Here is an 18,904-nt window from a genome sequence, read left to right on the forward strand (position 1 = left end):
CACGTCAGCGCGCCGTGGCCCCGCCCCCGCGCCGGCTGGCCCCGCCTCCCCGTGCCGCGTTCGCCGCCGCCGCCGCCACCGCCAGCGCCGCGCCGCCGCCGCCCGAGACTCGCGCAGAGCAGTTATGGCGGATCCCGCAGCGCCCGCGCCCGCAGCTCCGGCTCCCGCCCAGGCCCCGGACGCGGCCCCGACCCCGGACGCGGCCCCCGCCCTGGCGCCCGCCCCGGACTCGGCCTCCGGGCGGTCCTCGGACTCCGGCCCCGAAGCCGGCTCGCAGCGGCTGCTGTTCTCTCACGACCTGGTGTCGGGCCGTTACCGCGGCTCGGTGCACTTCGGGCTGGTGCGCCTCATCCACGGCGAGGACTCGGACTCGGAGGGCGAGGAGGAGGGCCGCGGGAGCTCGGGCTGCTCCGAGGCGGGGGGCGCGGGCCACGAGGAGGGCCGGGCCAGCCCGCTGCGCCGCGGCTACGTGCGCGTCCAGTGGTACCCGGAGGGAGTCAAGCAGCACGTGAAGGAGACCAAGGTGCGGCGGGCCGGGGCGGGGGCCGGGGCCGGGGCGGGGGCCGGGGCGGGGGCCGACGCAGGGACCGAGTTGCTGCCCGAGCCCTAGGCCGGGGAGGGGAGGCGCGCGAGGCGCTGGCCGGAATGGTGCAGCCGCGGTGGGCCGAGGCGAGAGGACGAGCCTCCGCCGAGGGGACGCTCCGGTGCAAAGTCATTGCACCAGCCCCGGGCCGCCGGGCCCCGGGCTTCCCCACGCGAAGGGACTTCCAAGCCTTGCGGGGCTGTGGTGTCGGCCTCAAGATTCTGTACGTGGACCCACTACAGTGGGCAACTCCTCAGGCTCTGGGGCGCGCTGGGCATTACACCAGTGCGGCGTTTTGCTGACCCCCGAGGAGCTACATGCTGCATTGTGCATCCAGGAAGGAAGGCCGTGCCGGGTCCGTGCGGGGAAGGGTTGTGGGCGTTCCAAAGCAAAGACAGAGGTGAAAATCTCAGACGGCATAAAAACCCAAGAAGTTCCCTAGATGACAGAATGCGTTATGATGGGTAAAGGAACCCAACCCCCTCCCCCCGCCCTTTTTTTTTTTTTTTTTTTTTACCTTGTTGCCTTGTTTTAATTGCTGCGGGGAACTTTGTGAGTAAAATCATTAACAATCAGAGCCGTGATATTAATAGTACGGGGTGGGGGGGATGTGACAGCTGCGACTGGGATTGATGACTCCCAAGTGCAGTTGGACTTCTTGAAGAAAAAAAAAAATACTATGGAACCATGGATGGACAAGAGCCACCCATTTGGAAACCCAAGGTTTTTTCCTGACCCGAGGCTGTCAGGCAAACATCAGACTCCCTTAAGCTGTTGGGGTGAGGCTGGTGAATATTGCAGTTTTACAGACAAAGGGGTTTGTCATCTTAAACCTGAAACCCTGAACCAAGGTTGGTTTGGTGGCTTCTTCTGTCTTGTTTTCCCGAGTGTGAATTCCTATCAGTGATTCACACACGCACGCACACACCCCTGTATCTTTCACACCTTCTTCGTCTCCTCCTCCTCCTCCCCTTAAAGAAAACATTTCTAAGCAGGAATCGGGCCTGGGCTGTTGACAGGTCTGATTTCAGGGGAGGGCACTTGAGAAGTTAATCTGGGTTTCTCACACACTGGGAGAAGAGGCCACAGAGGAATAGGGCTTGCCACGCTACAAAGGGGGTTTGTGATAACAGCTCTTGGCAGGGGAAAAGGCCCCACTCCCAGGAAGAGCCTGTGATCCACTTCCTAGTGGCACGAGTGACTTGGTACCAGCAGGGGTTTCTCCTTCCAATGTGCACACATCCACAGACACAGAAATCCGCATACAGGACCCCTGGCTTCCCCTCAGAGAAATGCGGATCAGGCATTAGCTGCTCTGACTCGGGAAGACATTTCAAGTTCGTGTGGAAAATTGTACTTTTTATAGTGGAATGCTTGTTAAAAATTACCACTGGTGGTGTTACGTCGGAAAGAGAAGATTTTTGCTCTTTATACAGTGTTTCTGCATTGTCCTAACTAACGAATGGCTGCTGATGTCTTCCTGTGGGTTTTTGAAAAATGTTTTTCCCTAACCATCTTCTCTAGAGGTTGGTGACTCTTGAAATGCAACTCATTTCACTGTGTCATGGCCTCCTGCCCTGGGGACTCGGCGGGCAGGCCAAGCTCCGCTACCGGGAGCTGCCGTGTTTATCAGTTATTGTTTCTGTTCATCTTGACTTTGGTGGTTAACTTTATTTACAGTTATGTTCTGTCTGCCTCCTCCCGCCGTGTGTAATTATACCCAGTTTGACTTAAAATACCTATCTAGGAATTAGATAGAAGAGGAGTTGAAGGCACCAGCTTGGATGCATTTTGAACCTGCCCTCGTGTGATTTGCTTTGAAGTTGTTGACATCCACTGTGGCTCCAGTGGTGGTGTTTCCTTTGCCACTGGAGTGTCTGAGCTTCTGAGCTTAGCAAAAGCTAAAGGGCGTAGGAACTCTAGGGAGCGGTGGCGTGTAGTGTCCATTTGTGGATGGCAAGACCTGGTTCTTGTAGGAATTAAGAGCAGGTTTGTTTGGGGGCGTGGGGGGTTGTATACCTGATAGGTAGCTGTAGGTCACCATGAGCCCTAGGCACAGATGACCCCAACTAGGGTGCTGGGTGGGACCTTGCAGTCTAGGAAGTGGTAGGAAGATTTTTTTCTTCTCCTCTCTCACCCCTTGTAAGTCTGTGGAGGTGACAGTGTGCTGTAAAGGAGAGACCGTTAGACCAAGGCTGAGCATTTAGGTTCTGATTCCTACTCCATCACTAATTTGGTTATGAGATTTGAGAACCCGGTTACTGATAGAATAAGGTGGTGACAGTATTGAGAAACGTACTTCTTTTTAAAGCTGCCACCTATTGGAATTTTTTTTAATAGTACCCTTTTAATGTGGAGTGTTTAGTAGGCTGTGGAGTATTTTTGTAGTTTTCAGGTTAATTTGTTGGGCAATGAGTAAAGGCTTAATACTAGTCTCTTAAGTTTTAATGAACAAGTTCATAAAGAGATGAAGAGGCTGGCCAACAAGGTCTACCCCCTCCTGGCCACTTCAGTGAAAATTATCAACAGAAACAAAATAAGTAGGGGCGCCTGGGTGGCTCAGTAGGTTAAGCGTCTGCCTTCAGCTCAGGTAATGATCCCAGGTTCGGGATCGAGCCTCGAATCTGGCTCTCTGCTTAGTGGGGAACCTGCTTCTCCCTCTGCCACTCTCCCCTGCTTGTGCTCTCTCCATGTCTCTCTCTGTCAAATAAATAAATAAAATCTTAAAAAAAAAAAAAAAAAGAAATGAATAGCTCTTCCTTGAAACTGCAGAATTTATGGTCCAGTTCCTGAAGCTTCCAGCAGCCAAAGCCAAGCTTCTTTAGGACTTAAAACAAGCACCTACCTTGTGCTCCTTCCTTTCCTCAATCTCCTGTCCCCTTCATCTGACTTACCCACTTGTAACTTTTCCCATTTGCCCAGAGATCTTCTATGTGACTTACCCCTTCCCTCTCAGTGGCCATCCTTGAGTAACATTTTGGAATATAGCCAAATGCCGCCAGTCTCTTTGCCTTCTTGAGCGCTGGCTAGACATGGTGGGTCCTTCCGGTCTCCACCTGTCATGGTTGGACAGAATGGCCCCTGTTAGGAAGAGAACAGACTGCTGTTTGTCAGTCCAACTTTGGGGGCTTCCTGTTTATGCTTTAGTTTTCCCATCTCTTGTGTGCTGTCTTTTGCTTAAAGTTGCCACAACATCCAGAGTCTCTCCTGATTTGAGATTTAATGTCTTTAAGTTAAAGCTGTGTCTGTGATCACTCTGCTTTTCTAAGGCTCTCTGTGTGTGTGTGTAGCATCCTTCATGACAGGTCCCTTAGGAATTGGCTTTTCAGTTTATTTTTGGCTTCTACTCAGGCCAGCATTTCCCTGGGGAAAACTATTTAGATGTAGCATCATAGCATGTGAAGGTTGCTTGCTTCACTTGTCCAGGTGCTGGACTCATTAAAAGCAATTGTTCTTAGTGATGTAATAGGAAGAAATTATGTAAGGTTAACCAAGATGCAGGACTGAGTGCATCTAATTGCATTTTATTCAGATAGGATCACAGCACTTGCAGACTGGCACAGCTGTTCTGTGACTTTATTCTTTGTCCTTTGGTTCCCCCTTTCTAACTCCTGGGACTCAGTGCCTTGATTATGTCTCTGTCTGACTTGCCGCTTCACTCAAGGGCACTTTCACCAGATGAGGGATGTGTGTTTGTGTCCTGTGATTGGAAGTCAAAACCCCCGGGTGCTCTTCCCAGCCGTCACCTACTCTGAATGACCTTGGCCTAGTCACTGCCTCATTTTTCTCACTGCAATAAAAGACAAGATCTGTCTTTCTAGCCCCTGAAACGAGCCTGAACCAGAAGCGTAGCTGGGTGGTATGGCCACTTGGCTATTAGCAGCCACCATCCTGAGGTCCATCAGACAGAGCCAGCCCCACCCCTTCAGGAGATCACTTCTGTGCCTCACAGAGAGCCACGCCAGCCCCACCCCTCAGGAGATCACTTCTGTGCGTCACAGAGAGCCACGCCTCCAGAGGCAAAAGATGCCCCAGCCGGGTGTGTTTCAGTGGTGGTGGAATTCCTACTAATCAATCACATTGTTGCTCATGACCTGGTGGATAGATTAAGCTACTTCTATAAATACTCATGAACTTCCCTCCTCTGAAACTTTATGCACGTTTAAAGTAATACCTGCCAAAGTCCACTAACCTCCTGGCGGGGGGGGGGGGGGGGGGATGTCAGATGACTATATATGTATATGTGTGTATATTTTCCAGAATTTGGAAGACATCTTTTGGAAATTTCCAAAAGAATGAATTACAAGGATGGTAGAGTGTTGCTTTTGTATTTTAAAATAATAATAAGGACAGACATTATGTAGTGTGTGCCAGGCACAGTGCTTTACTGTGTTACTCAGTGCTCCCAACAACCCTGTGAATTAGGTACTATTATTACCCGTGTATTTCAGAGGAGACTGAGGGGGCAAGGTTAAATAACTTGTCTGATGTCACACTGCTAATAAGTGGAGGAACCTGACTACAAATTGAAGTAAATGTAGTTTGCTCTCACCTGAGAATGTTTAAGTTCAGGATTCATAGATCATTACTGCATCAAGCACCCTGATTAAACATGAGTCACAGACCCTGTGGTTGGCATTAATCATCCAGTCTGTAAACACTTGAAAGTCTTAGTGGAGAGGATGTAACCACAGGTAAGGAGAGAGAAAGGAACAGGGTGTTGGGATGGGTGGAAAGACAGAGGGAGATCACGCTGGGGAGCAGAATGGGAGAGACACTAGATTGGCACTTGCGGTGTGCTTCTGTTCTGCATCTTTCCTTCCCTGACCCCATAGTCATTCTCAAAGTAATTGTCAGAAAGCACATCTTATTTCTAGAGAACCTGTGAGTACCCCTAGATGTTGAATGAAAGCAGTGTCTATAAGTGTGATTCATTCCAACACTGGTTTATTCCCCCGACCAAAAGTCTGAGGAACTGGCATTTCTGGGTTGTCTTAGAAATGGTGTTAGGAAATCCAGCTGCACCTCCTGCCCCCAGAGACCTGTCCCCTCTCTTGCTGCTGTTGTCACCCTCCCGCTGGGAATGCTGAGTCATGAGACAGGTTCAGAAGGACTCCTTGGAGAGAGGCTGAGTGCCACTCAGTTCCTTCCCGTTTAGTTGCCCCGAATTTGTGCTCTCCACCTTGTTTTTGTTCTAGGACATTAAAGGTCCTTTTGCACCCCCTCCATCCCCACTTCATTGTTACTCCTGCTTTTCTTTTCTTTCTTTCTTTCTTTTTTTTTTAAATTTTCCCATTCCATCTAGAGAAATTTTGCTTTTTAACTGTTTTACCCAAGGGCCTCATGGAGTCCAGTGGAACCTCTGTGGGGCCAGTACTTTCAAAAGGGGTGCGGTTGTAGTGGTGTGACCTGAATCACCATCACAACAGTGCTGGGCCCAGGATTGGTTTCAGCTGCCCCTGGTGGTCCCCTCAGAGTTGGATTTGGGGTGATCTCTTTTAAGAGCCATCCTGTAGTTCTAACCGGGAGGACATGATCTGTGCTCTTGTTCGACTGACGGAAGTTTTCAGAGTTTCCCTGCCCAGAGCTTAGCCTGCTTCTGCATGGGGGTGGGAGGGTGTTTATTTAAATGGATAATCAAAAGAGGGAAATGTGCCTTTTCATTTACAAGATGCTCTCACTTATATTTACTAGGATTTTGGTGTTTTTAACTATAGCTCCTTCTGAGGCTCCACCTGCCCAGTGGCTGGGCGCCAAGCCTGAGAAGGTTGTGCTTTCAAGGCTGTTGCCTATCCAACATCTTTACCAAAAAAAAAAAAAAAAAAGGTACTAAGAAGGGCAAAAAAAAAAAAAAAAGAAAAAGAAAAAGAAAGAAAGAAAGAAAAAGTCGTCAATCCTATCCAATAATAAAACCAAAACCCCCAGCTAGCAGGAGAGATTTCCTGCGGTCTTAAAAAGAGTGTTCTTCACTTGCATCCTGCAAGTGAGAGCTGGTCTTTCACACTCAGCAGCTCTGATGAGGTTTTTCCACCTTGTTTTAATTTATCTTTTTTGCGGGAGCTGCTGCTGTGGTGACGGTTGGTGACACTGTTGTGACCGGCGTGTTCCACAGGACGACTTGCTGGCCCTCCTAGGTGCAGGTGGGAAGGAGCAGACACATGCTTCCAGGAGCATCAGGAGCAGACATACTCCATGCTGAAAGCATCCCCTTATTGGTCTGCTCTGTTTAATTACTTAAGGGAGTTTGAGGGCCCTGAACGTTGATGATATCATCTTCAAATAGAAGAAAGAGCGTCTCTCCCTACGCTCAGCATGCTTTGGGGGCACCCCAGCACTCCGCCGCTCGCGAGGGCTGTCTGCTCCATTTCCTCATGACCCACGAGCCCCTTAGCCTCTCCCTGGCCTCTCACCACTGGATGCCAACGGCTCTCCTGAAGGTCACAGAGGACTAGTGGATTCCCAATTACTGCATTTACCAACGATTCCCTAGTTCTTGTCCTTTGGGTCCATCAGCCTTGTTGGTTGTGGTCAGTCCTGCCCTCGCACTGGAAAGTTTCTTCCGTTGGGTTCTGTATACCAGACTGTACTGAATTTTTCTCTTTAGCCTTTTTCCTCTTCTCTCTGTGAGACTTCTTCCCACATCATGTTCTTACTCCCCTCGCCGCCTTCCTGTCTTTTCTTTGGGGCTCTTGTTCCCCACAGGGCTGCAGCCGTCCCTGCGTTCACGTGGCTTCCACACCCGCGCCACGTTCCGCACCCCTTACCTAACAGCTCCTGTCATCTAGAACTGCAGACATTGTGGCTGTAAAGTCTCATGAGTGTGACTGCCCTTCCCACCCCCAGGTCTGTGGCATTTAAAAAAATTGCTTTTTCCAACTTTTGATGATGAAAAATCTTCAAACATACAGAGAAGTTGAAAGACTAGGTCAGTGAATACTGATTACCAACCATCATGAGTCAGCAGTTAACATTCTGTCATCTGTGCTTTACCTGTATGTGTGAATGTGTGTAAATACATTTTCGCCTGAGCCATTTGGTAAGTTAGAAGCAGACCTGATGGCAGACACCTCTAAATACTTCAGCTTATGTCTTCTAAAATTCCAGAATATTTGGGATCATTTTAAATGTACCTTCTTGGGCCCCCATTCTTTTTTTTTTTTTTTTAAGATTTTATTTATTCATTCATGAGAGACAGACAGAGAGAGAGAGAGAGAGAGAGAGAGGCAGAGGGAGAAGCAGGCTCCCAAGGAGCAGGGAGCCCGATGCGGGACTCGATCCCAGGACCCTGAGATCATGACCTGAGCCGAAGGCAGACGCTTAACGACTGAGCCACCCAGGTGCCCGGGCCCCCATTCTAATGTAAGTGTGCGGTTTAGTGGTAGTAATACGTTCCTAATGTGCAGCCATCACCATCCTGTTTCCAGACCTCTAGTTGTCTTGTAAAACTGAACCTTGATGCCTGCTAAACAACGCCCTGTTTCCCCCCACGGCAGCCCCTGGCCACCACCATTCTGCTTTCTGACGTGAAATATTATTTCATTTAGTATAATAGCCTTAAGGTTCATCCAGGCTGTAATATAGGTCAGAATTCCCTTCGTTTTAAAGACTGATAGAAAGTCCATTGTATCTTCAGCTTTAGGCTTATCCATCCCGCCGTCAGCGGACACTCAGGTGCTCTCCGGGCTTAGCTGTCGTGAATAGCGCAGCTTATGAACATGGGTGCACAAGCGTCTCTTCGAGATCCAACTTTCAGTTCTCTTGGGTATATCCCCAGAAGTGGAATTGCTGGATCATATGGTAATTTTATTTTTACTTTTATTTGAAGAACTGCCATACTGTTTTCCACAGCAGCTGCACCATGTGCCATATTCCCACCAGCAGTGTGCAAGGATCCCGGTTTCTCCACATTCTAGCCAACATTTGTTATTTTCTGATTTTTTTATAGTAGTCATCCTAATGGGTGTGAGGTCGTATCTCACCGTGGTTTTGATTTGAGTTTACTTAATGACTAGTAAGGTTGGGCATCTTTTCATGTGCTTCTTGGTCATTTAAGTACCTTCCTTGGAGAAATGTTTAAGTCCTTTTCCCATTTTTAAATGGGGTTGTTCGGGGCTTTTTTTGTTGTTGAGTTGCAGGAGCTCTCTCTAATTCTGGATATTTAATCCCTTATCAGATACATGATTTGCAGATATTTTCTCCCATTCTGTGGTTGCCTTTTTACTAGGTTGATAGTGTCTTTTAGTGCATTATAATGTTTTAATTGTCATGAGTCCAGTTTGTCTGTTTCTTTGTTGCCTGTGCCTTTGGGTCAGGCTTCCATTCTAATTGGTCATCAAATCTTTGTTCGAAATGCCTCTTGCATCCTCTGCATTTCCGTGCTGCAACTCGGGCTCGCTCTCTGATGGTCCCGTGCCCGGACTGATCTCGTCTGGTCTCCCTGTCGCTAGTCCCTCCTTCAGCCCAGCCCGCAGCACCACAGGCTGACCTTCCAGAAGACTGCTTGGATTGTATCAGGACCCAGCTTCCTGACCTGCCTTAGCTTGTCACTCAAGGCTCCTCGCCCATGGCTCACACTTAATCTCCTGCCCCTTCAGCAGACTGCATCTCATCTGCTTCCCCCGTTCACATGTGCTCTTCTCTGCCTCTGATGCTCCACGGCGCTTAAATGACACACTTGAGCTCCCTCTCCCTGGCTTGGAAGCTTCTTGAGAAACCAAGACAGTGACTCCTTATATGCAGTGAAAGCTTGTATTCTGAATGGCTCACATGCATTTTCATGGGAAGCGTTTGAGTTAATGACCAGATCCTTCCCATTCACCTACAAGGAGTATTCGTAGCCTTTTCCCAGACACTTTGTGGTCTGTGTTGGAACTGTGTGGGCACCTGGCAGCTGACACTCCCCTTAGGGTAGTAGGTAAGTTGACCATGTAATTTATTGTCCAGCCTGGGCTCTTTTGAGAGAGAATAATTGCTACAGGACTGAGACACGTGGGTGTCCCGACACTAGGAAGAGCAGATTAATCAAAGTACGCCATGTGGTAGTGGACTGTTTCAGCACCTTCCATCACGAAGCTCCCCAGGCAGAGTAGGAGCCCAGCAGGCGAGGATAAAGCTAGCCAGAGCCGGCGTCAGCTATGGCTGAAATGCAGTTGTGTCTGGGCTTAAAACCTAGCAGAAATTGAAACACTCTGCTGGCCACAGGCTCCCTAGGAGCCTGGGCTGGGATGAGAACTGAGGCCGTGTCTCGTGAAGCCAGTGAAAAGTCTCCCTGGTTGGTGCCATTCTGGGTTTCCTCCAAGTCCTCGGTGCAAGCTCTGAATAATCTGGAAAAAGCACCCGTTCAACATTTAGAAGCCGTCCGAGTTCTAGCGTCTCTCGTAACTTCAAGACCTTGGTGGAAGCACCCATCCTCTCTGAGCCTCAGTTTCTCAGCTTATAAAGTGGTATAACGCCCATCTCTCGAGGTTGTCACAAGGAGCAGCTCTAACAACCCCGCTGAAAACACTTGCCAGACCTGCATTCACACGTGTGAGTTCGTGAATGGAGATGGTTGAGTCTTCAGTGTGAGGCTCCTCTGCCGGAGATGGAATGCCCCAGCTGCACAGTAGCTGGGCACGCAGTTTAGGCTTTGTGCTCCGCCTGCCTCAGCGCTCTGGGGGAGGCGTCCTGCCGACGGGCATAAGCATGCCTGGCCTGTTACGCCGAAGGAGTCGGGCACCGTCGACTTGACACTGCTCACCAGGGGTGGCAGGAGGGTGGGGAGAGCACGGATACATGGCGTCTAGACCAGCACTTTGAAAGGCTAATGTGTGTGGCATCACCTGGGGTTCTTGCTAATGCAGGCTTCTGAAACCGGCTGGCGCGGGCCTGAGAACATGCATGTCTCACATGCTCCCTGGGAGGCTGATTCTGCCGGCTGGGACTGACCTACAGGTCCTTAAAAACCCGTTGATGTCAGTAGGTTCTGTTTGTGTGTGTGTCCCGTTCCCCCCAAATGTTATTGGGTGTAACTGGTTTGAGGTTTTTGTCTCCCCTCTGCCTTAGTTTTCTGGTGGCAGTGTTAATGCCAGAAATTATCAAAAGGGGCACAGCAGGAGGGAAGGGACATTAAGTGCCCCTAATAACCAGGTAGTGCTTTCAGATCATAGTGTTCTGTTAAAAAGACCTGCTTCTCCCTCCCCGCCCCATTGCCTACTGACCAATATTAATACACAGTTGCTGCTGAGAGTTTCATTGGATTTCATTTCTTCTTAGGACGAAAAGTCAGAGTTGTTATGAATATAGTTCAACCGGTCCAAGAGGAAAATGATTGAAATTTGCTATTTTTTATCCATCCAGTATCAGTGGATTCGTGCTGTGTGCCAGGCGGTGTAACACATGCTTTGCATTATCTTCTTCTTCCCTAGAGTGGCCAGTGTCCCCATTTTAGAGAGGGAGAGCCTACAACCTGGAGAATGCATGTAACTCTCCCAAAGCCACACGGCTGGCGAGGGGCAGAGCCTAATGTCTGTTCTGCTGGAGCGCAGGCTCTCTCCTCGGGCTGCACAGCCACCCCCTGCCCCCGGTGGGGTGCTGTGGGCCTCCAGAGAGCACCCCCACACAGGCCCTGCACTCTAGATCGGGGGCCAGCATTCTTTCTGTAAAGGGCTAGATAGTAAATATTTTAGGCTTAGCAGGCCATACTGTCTCCTTCACAACCAGTCAACTCGGCCATTGTAGCATGAAAACATTCGGGGACAATAAGTGAATGAACGGGCATGGCTGTGTTCCAGTAAAATCTTATTTAAAACAGGCAGCAGGCTGGATTTGACCTGCAGGCCATAATTTGCCGATCTCTGCTCTGGAAGAGTCCTGCCCAATAGAAATAGGATGTGAGCCACATCTGTAATTTTAAACTTGATAGGAGCCACATTTGAAAAAGTAAATAGAAGCAGGTGAGGTTACATCCAGTAAGTTGTATTCGACCCGTTACATCCAAGGTACCATATCTACATGTGATCAGTATAAAAGTTATTGTTATGTGTAAAGATTTTATTTATTTAGTTTATTTATTTTTTAAGTAGGGCTCCATGCCCAATATGGGACTTGAACTTACAACCCCGAGATCAAGAGTCTCATGTTCTACCGACTGAGCCAGCCAGGAGCCCCTAAAAATTATTAATGAAATATTTTACAGTCTTCTTTCTGCAGTGGCTCACGTATTCGTTAGCACTGCTTCAGAAACTTAGTCTGGTGGGAGAGAAAACCCTCCCTCCAATCCCTTCCTCACCTTTATTTTCTTCAGAGTATCAGGCATTATTTGAGATCTGATTGCTTCCTTGTTTACTGTCTTCCTGACCAGAAGGTAAGAGGGCAGAACAAGCTGTTCACTGCTGTCCATGCCTGAACAGAGCCTGGCCCAGAGCTGGTGCCCGGGGATCCCTGTTCAGCTGAGCAAATGGGGTACTCATAAGGTAGAAAGTGCTGAGTCCCATCTGGAGGGAACGGACAGCATTTCTGAGTGGGGGGGGGGGGAGCATTAGGAAAAGCTTTCATGCAGGTAGCTTTTGAGCTAGGCCTTGAAAGGTGAGAAGAATTTGGATCAACAGTGGTGGGACGGAAGGGTATCCTGAGAGGGAAGATCAACATGAGCAAAGCCAGATGCGGGAAGTTTGCATGACATTTGGGAGAAATGGTTCACTTAGGCCTTAGAACTCCTTTACCCTTACAAATTATTGACTATCCCGATGAGCTTTTATTTATATGTATCAATATTTACAGGTAAGAAATTGAAACAGAACTTAAAACCCAAGAATAAGCAAGCACTCACTCTAGCCCTCAGAGCATTACACCAGGTAGCCTCTGGAAGTTCCAGTGGAGACTCCGGAGACGATGAGAGCGGGAAAGGCAAATACCATCCAGTAGGACTGTGGAAAAGCTTGACTTTGGACCTTCTGAAAGCTCTCAGCTTCCTGGACCACACGTCGAGGGCTCCTGAGCTGGCGGGAGGGTGCGAGGAGAAGGCGGGCGACGGCGGGGCCAGCTAGCCGGCCCGGATCTGATCGCGGTGGCAGCGACCATGGTGCTCGTGCCCTGCTGTACGCTCGGCGTGTCGTAAGCATGTCACGAGGGTGGGCTCTCGAGGCCTCTCTGGGAGAACCCTGTGCACTAGGTGTTACTATTTCATGTGTCTTACAGATGAGGCTGCCCAAGGTCACGTCCTAAGTGAAGAGTTTGGGCGAAACCCAGGTAGCCGACCCCACAGCCATGTGGTCTGTGGCCCCTCAGACTTCGCATCACGCTGGTTCTGTGGTGGAAAGGAGTTTGGGTTCGTGCTGTTGTTGTTTTTCCACATCATGAGGAGCCATCTCAAAGTTTGCAGTGAATAATCTGGCAGCAGTCCTTACGATGGAGGAGGTGGGGTAGCTGGAAGCCTGGGGCCAGTTAGGAGGCTTTTTCAGTGCAGGCGAGTTAATGTGCATCTACTTTGTGTGACCACACACACACACACCCACACACACACGGGGCAAGAGTGTTGAAAGTGCTGTGTTTTCATACAAAATGTCCCCTACGTAGGGCGCCTGGGTGGCTCAGTTAGGTGACTACCTTCGGCTCAGGTCATGGTCCCAGGGTCCTGGGATCGAGCCCCGCATCGGGCTCCCTGCTCAGCGGCGAGTCTGCTTCTCCCTCTCCCTCTGTGATCTCTCTCGCTCTCACTCTCTCTCAAATAAGTAAATAAAAATGGCCTTATGTGTGAACCAACAATTCCATCCAGTATTCAGTGGACAGAGCGGCGACCTGTTCCCGTGCCAGAGGGAGAACTGGCGTGTTGGACTTAGTGACAGCTTTAAGGGGCTTTTTAAGGATGATTCTGATGATGCTCGGTTTGACCCTGGGACCAGACTCCCAAGTACAGTTAGGACTATTGAATCAGAGCCGTAATGGCACTTTGAGTTAGAGCAGGGATGGAGGGGTGGTTGTGGAAGGTTTCTCAGACGGGGTGGCATGCCCAAGCCGTGAGGGGCATTTGGTGAGTGGCCGGGAAAGCAGGTGTAACACCTACGGGGATGGAGCAGTGGGTGTGAGCATGCCCAGGGCTCTCGATGATCAGGAGGGAGTTAGGGAGCCATTATGTTGGGTTTTTATTGTGGTAAAATATACATAATGAAATTTACCCTTTTGTGAAGTGTGCAGTTCAGTGGCACGAAACACCTTCACACTTGTGCAGCCATCCCCACCATCCAGCTCCAGAACTTTGTCATCTTTCCAAACTGAAGCTCTGTCCCCCTTAAACAATAACCTTTTAGGAAAGTAACCGAGGTTCACTGTAGACATGTGGTCTCCTGACATCCAGGGAGTGGGGTTGGGAAGCTGGGCAGAGACCCAGGTAATAGTCTGCCAGTAGCTGCATGGACAGAGAAGTGTGAGGGAGGTTCAGTTTGGGAAAGCACAGTGTCTTAGATACTTGGCATCTTCCATGGGAAGAGAGATGCCTACCTCGGAAATGCGTGTTCAGTCTGTCCCCCATCTTTTATTCTTATTGTTGTCCTATTTCATGCCCTCATAATTACATTTTTAAAATAAACACTTTTTAGGGGCACCTGGGTGGCTCAGTCCGTTAAGCGTCTGCCTTCAGCTCAGGCCATGATCCCAGGGTCCTGGGATCGGGCCCCGCATTGGGCTCCCTGCTCAGCGGGAAGCCTGCTTCTCCCTCTCCCTATGCCTGCTGCTCTGCCTACTTGTGCTCTCTCTCTCTGTCAAATAAATAAATAAAATCTTTTAAAAATAAAAATAAAATAAAATAAACACGTTTTAGATTTACAGAAAAGTTGCAGAAATCCTAGTATACCCTTCACCAGCTTCCTCTGTTTTTTTTTAATAAAGATTTTATTTATTTATTTGAGAAAGAGCCAGAGCACGAGCAGAAGAGAGGGGGAGAGGGAGAAGCAGACTCCCCACTAAGCAGGGAGCCCAACATGGGGCTCGATCCCAGGACCCTGAGATTATGACCTGAGCCGAAGGCAGACGCTTAACTGAGCCCCCCAGGCGCCTCAGCTTCCTAATGTTAGCATCTTATGTAACACAGTATGTTTGTCAAAAGTAAGAAATTAACATTGGTTTTACTCTATAAACTATACTGCACACTTTAATTTGGATTAGTTTTCCACTAAAGTCCTTTTTCTGTTTCAGCATCCAATTCACGATACTACATTGCATTTCGCATAATTGTCTTTTGAATGTTGGAAAAAACCCTTCTGATTGATCTCTCACTTTATCTAATCCTCAGTTCATCCTCTTCCCTAAGAGTTATCTTTCTGGAGAATTGCGTTAACAGCTTTTTTTTTTTTTTTTTAAGATTTTATTTATTTATTAGCACAAGTAGGGGGAGAATCAGGCAGGGGGAGAGGGAGCAGCAGGCTCCCTGCTGAGCAAGGAGCCCGATGGAGGGCTCAATCCCAGGACGCTGGGATCATGACCTGAGCCGAAGGCAGATGCTTAACGACTGAGCCACCCAGGTGCCCTTTTTAGCAGCTTTTAATGCCAGAGAGTAGAGGTCAAGCAAGATGCTCTCTAAAATAAGGCAGCTTGGACGTGATCTGTAACCATGGATAGTACTCAGACTAGAGGGATGGCGGCTGGCAGCGAGAACAGCAGGTGGACAGGTGAATGCAGAGCGTGGGAGTGTAGGGCCCTGCGGTCAGGGAAGTAGGGAAAGTCTACAGGCTCAGGGGCCTGTTCAGTCCCTGATGATCTAACACTGAAGAAAAATTGATGGATTATTCTCTTATTTATCTTAGATTTATAGGTTTTTTTTTTCCCCCCTGATTGCAGGTTATCCAATCTGTTGCTGTGCAGGTGACCCTCCCCTGACACTTTGCAGGTGTTCCAGGAAGCTCTTCAGGAGCTACTTGACATTTACCCTCACTTTGATGTTACCCTGATTCTCAAGGGCTCAAACCTAAAGAATCATTCCTGGATTGTATTTTAAAAAACAGGTAACACCAGGGGCGCCTGGGTGGCTCAGTCGGTTGAGCGTCCAACTTTTGGTTTCACCTCAGGTTGTGAGATGGAGCCCCAAGTCGGGCCCCACGCTCAGCAGGGAGCGAGCTTGAGATTCTCCCTCTCTCCCTCTCTTTCTTCCTCTCCCCCCTGCTCATGCACGTGTGCACTCTCTTTCAAATAAGTGAATAAATTGTTAAAAAGAGAGAGAGCACACCAGTAACAAAGACTCACTTGCCCCTCTCCCCTGCTTCGGTGTCAGGGTCTTCCTTCTGAGCCTTCTGCCGGCGCAGCAGTTGACTCGGGATTCAGGCCGCGCCCAGGCCCCTGCAGCCCGGGCAGGGCGCAGCACCTGCTGGCATCTCGCAGAGACTGGCTCAGCCCTTAGGGTCCTTTCTGCCGTCCATCAGCTCATCCCGTGCCCTGTTGACGTGTTCTTCGTGTTCTCCTATCTCTTGATTGTGCTTGTCGTCTGTACCTTGGGGGCCTCCATAATCAGATGGCTTCCCTTAATAGTTTCGATTTGGAGTCACTGCCTTTGCTCCTCTCAGGTGTAACATTTGTGAAACACGTACAGACTGAGTGTGTTAGAAAGACCAGGTAGGACTGCCCTTTTTCTGGCACGTGGCTTTGGTCCTGTCTGCAGTGTTCTTGAGTCAGATGTTCACAGGTGGAGATGTTGCCGTGTCGTAGCGGTGTCATCCCACTTCAAATTTTGGTAGCATGCTTTTTTTTTTTTTTTTTTTAATTTATTTAATTATTTGAGAGAAAGAGCAGGGGGAGGGTACAGAGGGCGAGGGAACAGATTCCCTGCAGAGCACGGAGCCAGGTGCAGGGCTCGATCCCAGGACCCTAAGACTATGACCTGAGCCGAAATCAAGAGTCCCCCATCTGAGCTGCCCTGGCTTCCCAAGGGAGAGAGAGTCTTAAGCAGACTGTGCTGAGCACGGAGCTGACGCAGGGCTCAATCTCAAAATGCTGAGATCACCACCTGACCCGAAACCAAGAGTCGGACACTTAACCGACTGCACCACTCAGGTGCCCCTTTGGTAGCATGCTTTTTAATGAATGCCCGTAATTCCAACAGATGAACCCAAGGTTCTTCGATCAGTCTCCTCTTTTGACTAACTAAAATGTTTCCAGATTTTCATAGCTTTAAATAGTGGAACTACCATCTTATACTGGATGCTTTTTTATACCTTTGTCTACATTGTTTAAGTTTCTCAGGATAAATTCCTAAAACAGAATTATTGGTCAGGGGATAGGAATATACTCTTAAGACTTTGGATTCATTTTACCAAACTGTCATCCCCAAAAGTAGTACCTATTTACACTTCCATCTTAGAATGCCTGTTTTCCCAGCATGATGGTGAGATTTTTTGGTGACTGAGGCAGGAATCCCAGCTAGTAGGCAGCATCTGGAAGACTAGAACTCAGGTCAGTTGACTAGGCGTTTTTCTGACTCTACTCTGCTCTTGCCAAGAAACAGGCCCTTCTTGTGACCAGAGGTGTCCCTGAGCTCCGCAGGACTGCAGGCCAGTCTCTTGTGCCTTAGCTCAGGCCTGCGTTCCCCGAACAGAGGGCTGGGCTGGGGCATGGTAAGTAAGCCAGGGCGGGGTGCGGGGGTGCGGGGGGGGGGGCAGGGCTGGCTCAGACGCGGGCTGGCAGTTGTAGAGGTCAGACTCTAAGAAGGCCCTCTTTAGGACTCTCAGAATCCCCGTCTCTTTCACGTGGCTCCACTGAGGCATTTCTCAGATGACGCAGCTCATAGTGGGACGATGACTGTGTCCTGTATAGCAATGCCCAAGGTATGTTGGGGTCTCCATCCTCTCCATCTCTCCTGTAGACCCTGACACCTCAAGCTCTCCTCTCCTGTGCTGGTGACATCAGAGGACACGGGCGTTTCTAGTTATCAGGTGCCCAGTGAAGGCAGGGTCTTCAGGAGCCCCGAGATGATTGACATTGGCTGTATGCTCGGTTTGAGGGTGTGTCTGGGCCCTCAGTGGTGGTACTAGAAGGGAGGGTTTGATTTGACTATTTTATAGTCTGGGAACTGAGGCCCCAGTAAACTGAACGGTTCAGGTTAAGGTTGATGGAAGCCACAAATGGACAAAGACACTCCGTCTTAAGGAAAGAAAAGTTCATAGGAGGACAACCATCTGACTTCTAGGAGTAGAAGTAGAGGGTGTTAGCAGTGCTGATTTTAGTTTTCTGGTGATTTAGTTACAGTTGAGATAGGTTCTGGTATTTGACTTAAAAAATAAAATCTGTAATACAGAGGATTTAGAGGATTTACACTGTGAGTCAGGAGACATGCTCAAGAACTTCCTGCTCAAGAGAGGAACCAGGCAGTCACTAATTTCAGCTTAACCTTGGGCTTGCCTTTTAAAAAAAAAAAAACAAAACACACCACCAGCACTTTGGGGATATAATTTACATACCATAAAATTCACCCTTCTAAGTTAAACAATGCAAATGGCTTTTAGTATATTCAGAGGTTTGTGCACCCACTATGCAAAACTAGAACATTTTCAATGTCTTCACCCATGAAGCCTCTACCCCTTGGCTGTTGCACTGAATTTCCCCCCACTTCTCAGCCCCTGGTAACCACGTTGTATGCTGGTGTGTTTGGGTTTTTGTCTTTGTGGGTTTGCTGATTCTGTGTATGTTGTATGAAAATGTGGAATGTGCGGCCCTTTGGGTCTGGCTCCTCTTGTAGAGCATGTTTTCAGGTTTCCTTCGGGCTGTGGTGCAGATCTGTACTCCTTTTTGTGGCAACTGCTGTGTGGATCGGCCACTTACCCGTTCATCAATTGATGGGCACTTGGGTTGTTTCCACTTTGGGGCTATTTTGAATAATGTTGCTGCGAGCATTTCTGTACAAGTTTGTGTGGGGGGTATATTTTCGGTTCTCCTGGGTATTATGCCCGGGAGTGGAATCGCTGGGTGGTGCGGTGACTCGCTGTTGAACCTTGTGTGCGACTACAGCGTGTGCGGCTTCCGGTTGCTGCTCATCGTCAGCAACACTCGCTGCCGTCGGTCCCTCCGCATTACAGCCATCCTGGTGGGTGTGGAGTGGGATTGGCACTGTGGTGTGGTGGGCTTTTCCCTAACGACTGATGACCTGGAGAGTCTTTCCACGTGCTTAGTAGCCCTTTGTAAATCTGCTCTGGAGAAATGTCTGTTCCAGAAAAGCATCTGCCCACTTGTTAATTGTCTTCTTTGTTGGCTGGCCTAGTAGAGCGTGCCTTTGGGTCTGCTCTCTGTCCTTCAGGGTCGGGCAGGTGGGCTGCTTGCTGTGGTAGGTGCTCTCTGTGTCACTGGGGTCTCTGCCAGGCATCT

General features: G+C 49.2%; 1 protein-coding gene across 4 annotated transcripts in view; it reads left to right on the top strand.

The window, feature by feature from the left end:
* The first annotated feature begins 110 nt into the window (after nt 1–110).
* UBE2O (ubiquitin conjugating enzyme E2 O) overlaps nt 111–18,904 on the top strand; it is a 52,988-nt gene continuing 34,194 nt past the window's right edge. For 2 of the 4 annotated variants that reach the window (XM_035025945.1, XM_035025946.1), the window contains exon 1: nt 111–523. In XM_035025945.1, the coding sequence (XP_034881836.1) occupies nt 125–523 (399 nt within the window). In that variant the 5' untranslated portion in view covers nt 111–124. Of the gene's footprint in view, nt 524–16,543; nt 17,161–18,904 lie in introns of those variants that run through there. The other 2 variants (XM_035025947.1, XM_035025949.1) reach the window with 2 other exon arrangements.

The sequence above is a fragment of the Mirounga leonina genome, unplaced genomic scaffold (assembly GCF_011800145.1).
Source record: "Mirounga leonina isolate KUSES-001 unplaced genomic scaffold, KU_Mleo_1.0 Mir_197, whole genome shotgun sequence".
Classification (NCBI taxonomy): domain Eukaryota; kingdom Metazoa; phylum Chordata; class Mammalia; order Carnivora; family Phocidae; genus Mirounga; species Mirounga leonina.